Here is a 10,749-nt window from a genome sequence, read left to right as displayed (position 1 = left end):
ACCTTAGAGTCTTCAAACCCATAGGCAAACCTGCAAGCACTAAAGCTCTCAGCACAATAAATGATTATGCAACTCAAGATGTCTCAAATGCCCCCCTAATAGCTCCTTATAAAGAATTCATAAGTAACTTCAAGAAACTTCTAGAATAATCTATTACTTTATTCTTTTAAGTCACTTTTTGATATTTTATTAATTTAGTCACTTTAATAGTAAATTAATTAAATATAAGGTTACTTTTTAATATTTTATTTTTAATAACCTTATAAGTAATTAATCTAATACATTTTTCCCCTTTATTTCTTCCCTTTTTAAGCCTCCAAGGAAAATTAAAGGCTAAAAAAAACAAGTAGCTGGTGCCTATCAAAAAGGGGACATCACAAGCTTCCCTTCTCGAAATTTCTTTCCCTCAAGCACTTGCAAACTCGAGTGCTGTAAAATTTTCTCATTCTCCCATGTAGCATCCTCTACAGGCAGATCCTTCCATCTCACCAAGTGCTCCTTAATCACTCTGTTCCACAATTTCCTCTCTCTGACATCAATGATCTTTTCAAGCACCAAGACCAAATGCCCCTCCTCATCTAGTGGTGGAAGGTCCCTCAAAGAGATAACCTACTAACCTAATGCCTTCTTGAGGCATGAAACATGAAATACATTATGAATCTTGCTGCTCGTAGGCAGCTCTAACTCATATGCTACCTCCCCAATCCTCCTGGTAACCCTGTATCGATCGTAGAACCTTGGTCTCAGTTTCTCTACTCCACTCTTCTTAAGAGAGGACTGTCTATAAGGATGTAGTCGTAAATATACCATATCACCAATCTCAAAACTATGCTCAACCCTATGTTTATCTGCATAAGTCTTTTGTTGATTCTGTGCCATCACCAAATTATCCTTGAGTGCCTTCAATATATATTGGCTTTCTTGAATCCAATCTTTTTCTTTAGGTGCCCTACTCTCATCAAAAGCCATCTCCACAAATGAAGGTGCATCATACCCGTACAAGGCTCTGAAAGGACTCATTCCAATGGACATATGGTGTGTGGTATTCTAGCAATACTCTCCTAAATGCAACCACCTGATCCAAACCCACTATTGTCCTACCACATAATTACACAAGTACCCCTCAACCCACTTATTAACAATTTTTGTTTGCCCATTAGTTTGAGGATGATAACTAGTACTAGGTGTCAACTTAGTGCATGTTAGTCTAAATAGCTCTTGCCAAAAAGAACTCATAAACCTGCTATCCCTATTGCTGACTATGTTCTTAGGTAGCCCTTACAATCTAAAGATCTCCCTAAAAAATAGCTCAACCACTTGTGAAGCTCTGTACTCTATCAAAATAGCAAAGAAATGTGCATATTTTGTGAGCTGATCTACCACAACAAAGATGTTGTCTCTTCCCTATGCCTTGGGTAGGCCTATGATGAAGTCCATTGAAATGCTCTCCCACTTCTACTCAGGAATGGGCAAAGGCTGAAGTAACCCATCTGGATGTGTATGCTTGGACTTATTTTGCTGGCAAGTCACACACTCCTTCACATGCTTCAACATATCATTCTTGGGGCCTTTCCATGAAAACCTCTCTCTAACTATCTATATGTTTTGAAGTAGCCCTGATGGCCTGCTAGGGGTGTATCATGGCAAGCTTCTAGTATCTTCTCCTTCAATTTTGATTATGGTACTAGGTAGATCCTATCCTTGTAGTAAATCACATCATCAATTATCCTATACCTATCATCCTAAATCAGTCCATCCATCAACTCACAAGAAAATGTATTCTTGGAGTACTCCACCAGTAAGATGGATTTCCAATCTGCCAAAATCTTAGAAAGTGAGCAATCTAAAGGCCTCCTACAGAGGGCATGTGCAACAATGTTCTTCTTCCCCTCAACATACTCTATATCAAAATCATATGCCTGTATCCTGCTAACCCACTTCTGTTGTCTCTCATTCAAGGCCTTAAGCCTCCTTTGTTGACTCATCCATCCCCTTGCCTCCATCCACTCACTCTGTGACATGTGTCACTCCCTGGTTGGTACTAAACAAGCACAATCCATGTGCTCCCCTTTGAGTGCATCCTAGCCCTCCTTAATCTTTCATCTCTCCTTGCATCTTAACCCTCCATCTCTCAAGCCCTTAGTCTATAAATTGGATCCCCTCCCAAGCCATATCATCACAACCTTTAAGCTAGAGTTATAATGCCATTTTAAGACCAAGTTTTACAACAAAGCCATCATCCACACCCAAATCCAAATCCTCCATTGAAGCTATTTTGAGCATTTGAGCATACATACCAAACCTATCAAATAGACTCATCCCTAAAACAAGAGAACAATCTCATTGAGAGAGCCCCTTAATGGCTCACATTCTCATTTGAGTTGTTTCCTTTTTGTCTCTCTTTATGTTATGTTTAACAAGTTTGTAAATACTTTTTATTTTTTAGTTTAGTATTTCTTGCATGCTTATTTCTCATATACATTTTGGCACGCCCCTGGGACCCAGCATATGGGTCAATCTAATCATGTTTTTGGGTTTTTTATGATAAACTAACAAAACTAACATTGTTTGCTTACATTTTTTTGTGTTAGGTTTGCTGATTTTGTTGCAAGTACGTAGGTCACTTTTGGGAAAATGCGCTCCGAGCCATCTCATCGTTTTCCATTTTTGAGACCTCAAAAAATTAGCTTTTTCTGTGAACCCACGACCCCAAGAATGCATTCCCGTGACGCAGGAACGAGGCCATTTGCTGGAGGGAATGCGAACTCGTGACAGCGAGTTCATAATTTTTCAATAGACAACTACAACGTGGCTTTAAAACTTTCACTGCATCCCCGCCGACGAATCCTCCAGTGGGAATGCAGCTCAAAGAAATCGAGATCATCATTCTCGCTTGCGGGAATGTGGCCTTGTCTTTTTTAACTCTATAAAGTTGTAATAAATTTATCTTTCACAGGACTATCATTCCCGCGTCGCGAGAACATTGTAAAATCACAAACCAGCAGGATCACTCTGTTCAAAACAAGCTCCCTGGTTTTTATTTTATCTTTTGCCAGTTTTTCCTGTCATTCTCGCTCCTCGGTAGGCCGACGGGAATGCATCCCCGCGAAGACAAACTCCAACAGGATCGTGAACCCGCATTGTGGGAATGCTACCCTCGTGGGAATGCATTTTTTTGTATTTTCTCTATGGGACCGCTGTCAATTTTTGTTGGTCGGGTCTAAGTCATTGTCATTTCCCTTTACAAATTAGAAAAATGAACTTGTATGTCTAACAACCCCACAAACCTAACATTTTGTTTTGGAACTTAAAAGGAACAACTACAAACTTTCAATTCCGCATGCAACTTAAGCTAATTTAATTTTGAACACTTAGGAAATTCGTTAAGTTAACATAAATCAACAAAAACTCAAATTAAGCGGTTTTCACTTGGACTCACCATTTTTCTAACCACCCATCATTCTAACCATTGGTTGCAATATCAGCGCCATATATGGGGATGGGTCCACTTGAAAAAGGTGTTAAGTGTTCCAACTTGATTCTACTTGATTAGTTTTTTTTGAGGATTTATCTTAACTTATAAGATTTCGTGAATGTCCATAAATCTACATTAGATCGATCACACTTCAAGTTTGGACCTTAGAATTGAACAAAAATCAACTGACGTGGAGGGCCTCTGGGCGCGCGCTTGACAATCGAGTTTCACACATCTTTGTTTTGGGCTTAAAACAAAATCACACCAACTCTTGAATGCCTTAAAGAAAATTAATGATACTTGACGTGGAGGGCCTCTGGGCCCGCAGGTTTACTTTCTTGTTGACCCTAACTCTTCTTCTTGTTTGCATTCTTTGATCGATTTTGCTTTGTTGGTGCATTTCAAAGTTGGAATTGAACATTTGCATCTTAAACATGAGTGCTTGCAAAGTCTAGATCAGCACACATAAGAGTCAGTTGGTAAAAGAAAAAACATGTTTTTTAGCCCAAGATCATCCAAGTCTTCTCTCCCCTTGTCATCTTTTGAGGCCATCTTGGGTGCATAAGATTAGGGTCCAAAATCTTGTTTAAGTTTTAGGAGGCCTACTTGGGGATTTCATCACCCCTTGGGATGAGCTCAACTCTAGCGTTCCAGCGGAGTATAAAGATCGGGAGGTGAATCCAAAGACACCTCTCTTGGAATCAAGATTTTGTTACTCGGGCTAAGCCTCAAGGAACTTTATACCCTTGAGAAGTGAAAGAGGAGAAGTGGGTTACCGCTCCTCTCAGTTGTGTGACATTGTTTTGGTTTCATCTACGGATTTGGGCCTCATGTACCTTGGGTATATCAAGGACTCCCTAGCTAAACCAACTGTCAGCCTTGCAGACAACCATCTAGGGTGTTAATGTGTTTGAAGTGACTGATCAAAACATTTGTAAAACATACACACTCCTTGGTGCAAGTATCACATTTTGAGAATCAAAAACTTCTATCTGGTTGTTCCTATCTATTGCTTGATTTTTTATTTGTTGAATGAATGTTTGCCAAACTTGGTCGATCCTAGCTTAGGGCACACTTAGTGTAGTCACTGCCTATTCCAAAAGTTGAACAAGTTGAAGCAAAACAATCAAGATCTCTCAAAACCAAGCAGATTCAAGAATTCATGTCAGAACAACCCAAACCCAAACAGAAGTTTCACAAAGTTAAACTCAAGCCATCTCAAGCATACCAAGAACTTTCAGCCAAAAGAAATGAACTAACACCAAGCCCTTGAATTGCCAAACTCCACAAAGCAGAGGAAAAAGCTGTCGACAAAGCCCTTCAAGACGCCTAGTTAGATCACACTATCCAACTTAACCAACATCAAGGAGTTAACCCTTCTTATGCCTTACCATCTAGGCATGATTTCTATCATTAGACCCCCTTGTTTCTCCACATCTTCTTACATAAGCTTCACTTTAGAGTCGTCCTTGTAGGTAAGCCAGCCATCCTTAGTCATCCCCTTAAGCATTTTAGCTCATCCATCTCATTTAGAACCAAACCATCTAGCCAGCAATCCAAAAGCTTCGCATCCAAGCCTTCAAAATTGTCGTCACCTTGCCAAAAGTTTGCCATTCCTAACATCTTCCAAATCCACCAATCTCACCAAGGTTATCCCTTTGACAGAGCTTTTTCTAGGGTAATCTAGCTTTGTCACTTGTTATCCCTCATCACCTTGAGCTAAAGGTTGGGATCCACAAGTGGTCAATCTCGTGTTCTTCCTAAAGGATCATCAGTCTATCCTTAAGTTAACACAATCACCACCAAGCTTACACATAGGAAAGCAAACCTTTCGTGCTTTGGCAACATATCTTTGAAGTTAGAATCCCCAACCCAATCCTCCTTAAGTTTTGTCATATAGCTTTGCCTCAACCTAGGAAATCTTTTTGCATAGAAAAACCTTCCCCTTTTGCATCCATCAACATTGTTGCATCTCATCCCTAGGAAACATTCTGCATTTTCATGCCACCTATCACTCACTTAGCCAAGAAGAAGGAAACAATGGAGCCCTATCATTTGGATCAAATAGCATCGCTCCTCTTGAGCAGTCAACCATCCTTCAGCCCAGAGAATACCATACCATCACCTACTGACATTGAAGCTTTCATGAACCAACTAGGAAATGCAGTATTGGTGAACGCCATTATAGAAAAAAATAAAGAAACAATCATGGCTAACTTTTGAAGGGACAATATAGGAGCCTTTGACTTTGGAAGGCCTCCTCCCTTATCAGAGCCATCTCACCCATTGTTTGGACAACTCCCATCACCCATAGGCTCTTATGATTCGAATTATCCTCAATATGTGCCAAAAGAAGAGCCTCAACCCACCCCCTCTGATCCAATAGACCCAAATATACCAGCTTCCACTCAAGTTGAAATCTCCCTTCCGCTTGCCAATCCAACCACCGCCACTCCACCATTGGTCCATACCACTCCATCCCAAACACCCTTCACCCAAAACACCTCATCATTCACTCCCTTCACTATTGTTGTTGCTGCTCTCCAACCCAGCCTTCCAAATCCACCCATCTCTCGAATCAGTGCTAGTATCTTTGGCCAACCTCAGCAATATACAACCGAGATACCACCCACGGGGTCAAGTAATCAACCTTTCATCACCCCCAACTTGTTTACCTCAGCTCAGAACACAATTCCCTCATTTCCACTAGGTCCTTGGACCTCTGTGCCATCAACCAAAAATCCACAAGCTACTACCCTCACTCCACAAAGCTATCAAACTCCACAAGCTACTACCAATGTTCTGCCAAGCTCTCAAGTGACCCAAGCTCCTGCCACCACTCTACCAAGCTTTCAAATCTAGCCACCAAGCTATCAAACCCCATCAATTCCATTTCCAAGCTTTCAATTCCCACCACCTCCACCACCAACTAATCCATTACCTCCTATTACCAACTATTTTTCTATGCCACTTCTAGGAGGAAATCCACCACCACCAACCACCAATTACTTGATCTCTTTTGCCATGCAGAAACCTTCCCAGATGGCAGCACAACCCACATATATTGGTCAAACTCCTCAAATCCAAAGTCAAGTTCCACAAGCTCCCTGATCCTTTCCCCAAGCTTCACACCCATCTTATACCTTCCCTCCACAAAGAAATCCATTTATCCCATAGCTAGCTTATGTTCCTCAATCCCAACCTCAAATCCAATATCAATAGCAAGCCTCACAACACATGCAGCAATATGTGCCACCTCCACCTCAGCAACCCATCATCCACCATTCAGTTTCCCAAGCCATGTACAATCCCTACCAGCCCATACCTCAAAGCCATCTGTATTCCATTGCCCCATCTAGCACATACCTACCTCAGGGAACTCCTACATTGGGGGCACCCCAGCCATCACCCATTAATTCAGAATGGGAAGCCATGAAGATATCTTTGAAAAACATCCAGGAGGGAAATGATCCAAAAACCTTCAAGTTTGAGAATGTGTGTCCTTACCCATTTGATAGAGCCATTACCATGACACCATTTCCCAAGTATTTTGAGACACCCACATTTGACAAATTTAGAGGAAAAGGAGACCCTGTCATACATATTAAATAATTTTACATGCACTGCCAAGAAGTGGCATATGATGATGTCTTTCTCTTGCATCTCTTTCCCAAAAGCTTGGCCGGACCGGCTCTTGAATGGTTCTATAGAATACCATATGGCACAATAAAAAACTTTGCTAAATTGTCTAAGGCATTTGTAGCCCAATATGCCCATCTTGTTGAAACAGAGCTATCAGTAGTTGATCTTGTCCACACTAAGCAAAAAGGTGGAGAAAGCCTTCTCGAATATCTGCAAAGATGGAAAACCCTTACCACCTGCATATCTTGCACCTTACCAGAGTGCCATTTGGTGAAAATGTTTATTGATAATGCCCATCTCAACTTGGCTCACCACATGACCATGAACTATTTGTAGACCTACAAAGATATCAAAGAGAAAGGAATGATCCTTGAGCAAGGACTCATTAAAGATGGTGTGGTCAAGATTTACAAAGAGGCCAACCAAAATCAAACACATTCCAATGACAAGTCTAGGTATTGGAACAAAAAAAAGCATGTTGCAACAGATGGCGTCACTGACACCAGACATGTGAATATTGTTGGTCCTTCTCAAAACCAGTCCAACCCACCATATCAACCAAACAATCAACAAGCTATCAACTACCAACAACAGAATCACCAAAGCTATCAAAGCCACAATCCAGGACCCAACTTTCAAAGGTCTAACAATCAAGCTAATGCCATCAATGTAGCTGCAGGGCAAAAGCCCAGATTCCAACTTGCACCTAGAAATTATACACCCCTTGGTGAGCCTTTGGATGTTAGTTTTGAGAAACTAGTCAAGGAAAACCTCATCAAATTTCCTCCTACCCAGCAAATCGACCCAAGCCAATCCAAAGCTGCATGGTACAAAGATAATGAGTACTGCAAATTTCATAGGGTAAAAGGTCACACCACCCTCAGATGCATGAAACTAAAAGATTATGTGCAGGACCTCATTGATCAGAAAGAAATCACCGTTGGTGCCCAAACCTCTCCCAATGCAGGCTTACAGATCTATCAAAATTCTTTTCCTCCTCACAACAACCAAAATCCTGAAAAAGCACCTATCCAAACCAAAAACAACAACACCAACAACTGCCAGCCAAACCAATAGCATGGGAAGAACAATGACCACACTTCATCCTATATAGACTATGGTAGCCTCATAGGTTGTATATCCGAGAAAGAGCCTTCTATCAATGTTATCAATATCCAAGGACCAAATAATGAGTGTGCAGTCACCACTCAAAGAGCGTGATTTAACATCGTAGGCCCACCCATTTCACTAGCACCATCAGCTCCATTAAAAAGCCAGTACAATATCTTGGAACACCTTGGGAACATGCCAGCCCAAATCTCCATTTTAGATCTTCCCCGCACTAGTCCTGTGTAGAAAAACATCCTTGATAGTGCTCTCATAGAATCTCGTGTCCCTTCGGATATCAACGCTACTGATTTTCATAATCTTGTTGGACACCTTTCCTCCTCATGTTCCCTATCATTCAAACCCACTGACATACCTGTGGTCGAGCCAGATCACACCCTTCCACTTCCCATAGCCATCATGGTATCCAATTTTACCATAAAAAGAGTAATGATAGATAATGGATCAGCCTTGAATATTTGCACCCTAAAATTCATAAAACAAGTTGGGTATACTAAGGCAAATATCATCAGTGAGGCTATCACCATCAAAGCTTATGACAACTTGGAAAGAACCACTAAAGGAACTATTTTGTGACCAATCAAGGTTGGGTCAGTCATCCAAGAAACACTCTACCATGTTATTGATCTAAACCTACCATTTAACATCCTCCTCGATCGCCCATGGATTCATGCCATGAAAACCGTTCCATCCACTTACCATCAGTGTGTCAAATTTTTGCATCAAGGCACTGAGATAACCATCCATGCCAATCCAAAACCCTTTTCTTATTGCAATGTGGTTGAAGCTTCATATACAAACCATTTCCCTGGAATTGATATCGGCATAGCCATCTCTAGCTCATCCCACACTTGTAATGACCCAGAAACCATCCTCACCTCCACCTTGTCTACCGTGAAGATCAATAACAAAGGTTGTGGAGAGTATAGTCTGTCAGATGCATTTTCTATCGGGGCACTCCCATTTGATCCACACAGCCATGGACGACTAACATATCACAAAGCTAAAGAGATTCCACCTCCTTGATACAAATAGTTTGGCCCAACAACCTTTGTATCCTCGAAAATCCCTCTTCATGAGGAGCTCACTCCAGATATCAACAATTTGTTACATAAGGATGCACCTCCAAGAAATCAAGCATGCCTTGATCACTTTAGCTAGAAGTATCCCCAAGAACATAAGCTCATCACTGAAAAATGGAACTATTAAGGTGGTGGTCTAAGACTAGAGGAAAGAGGCATGCAGTGCCCCATCGATGCACACAAGTGGGAATCGAAGTCAGGTCTTGGCTTTGGAATACCCACAACTGGGGGCACCAATACGAATGGTCACGCTTTTTTGAACATTCACTGCGACCTTGTCAAAATCGAAGACATTCTTGAGGAAGTTGAAAAGAGAGCCTACGATGATATCCCAGACCAAATCTTCCTCGAAGACTCTGTTCTCCAAGAACTATCCATCCACCTCATTGATCTACCACTCGCCCATCCACAACTCATAGATTGGGACCAACCAAGCATCATACACATTGATGAGTTCACATCCGAGGAAGCACTTCTAAGATTCATGGGAGCTGAAACACCTTACAAGAAAACAAAGCTAGATTTTGCCTATATCTATAAGCTAGATCCCAAGGGGTATTTTGGAGAAAATTCCCAACCTAGTTCTGATACACCCAAAACTGGAACTAAGGTGAATCTGAGACTAGCTAAGGTAGCGAAGAGAACCCCTAAGCAAGAAAATCCAGAGTCACAAGTAGAACATGAGGATTTAGCATTGCCTCCTCAAGATAATCGACCAGAGGTGTCTTCTATTCTAATTGAGGATGCTAGAGAAGTCAACATCGGTTCTTCAGAGATCCCCAGACTTGTTCACATTGTTGCATCTCTATCACAAGACCAAGTTGATCTCCCCTTTGAGGTCTTAAGAGAGAACATTGGCCGATTTGCATGGTCATATCAGGACATGCCAGGACTTGATCCAAAGCTTGTAGTTCATCATCTTGCAGTCAATCCAAAGATCAAGCCCGTCAAAAAAAAGCTTAGAAAAATGCACCCCAAGGTGGCATTACTGGTCAAAGCTAAATTAGAAAGAATGTTAGCTGCTAAGGTTATCTGACCTATCGACTACTTAGAGTGGATCTCCAACATGGTCCCTATCACTAAACCTTCTAGTGACATCAAAATCTGCACTGATTTCAGAGATCTTAACAAAGCTTGTCCAAAAGATGATTTTCCCTTGCCCAACATAGATATGATTGTAGATCTTACAGCTGGACATGAAATTTTGTCCCTCATGGATGGATTTTCTAGGTACAATCAAATCAAGATTACAGAAGAGGATCAGCATAAGACAACATTCACTACCTCTTGGGGAACCTTTTGTTACAACATGATGCCTTTTGGCCTAAAGAATGCTGGGGCTACCTATCAAAGAGCTATGAAAGCCATTTTTCATGATCTCATCCATAGCATTTTGGAGGATTATTTGGATGATATCTTGGT

At 41.2% G+C, this 10,749-nt stretch overlaps 1 protein-coding gene across 1 annotated transcript; it reads right to left on the bottom strand.

The window, feature by feature from the left end:
- Window positions 1–612: 612 nt before the first annotated feature.
- Window positions 613–1,020, bottom strand: LOC149529430 (uncharacterized). Its single transcript, XM_089808149.1, has one exon. It carries the CDS (start codon window positions 1,018–1,020, stop codon window positions 613–615), a length of 408 nt encoding a protein of 135 aa, XP_089664275.1.
- Between the last annotated feature and the right edge of the window lie 9,729 nt (window positions 1,021–10,749).

This window comes from Cupressus sempervirens, chromosome 11 (genome assembly GCF_028749045.1).
Source record: "Cupressus sempervirens isolate cs-2001-9-10 chromosome 11, ASM2874904v1, whole genome shotgun sequence".
Taxonomy (NCBI): Eukaryota; Viridiplantae; Streptophyta; class Pinopsida; order Cupressales; family Cupressaceae; genus Cupressus; species Cupressus sempervirens.
The sequence above is the reverse complement of the archived record's forward strand: the minus strand, read 5'-3'. Positions and strand labels throughout refer to the sequence as shown.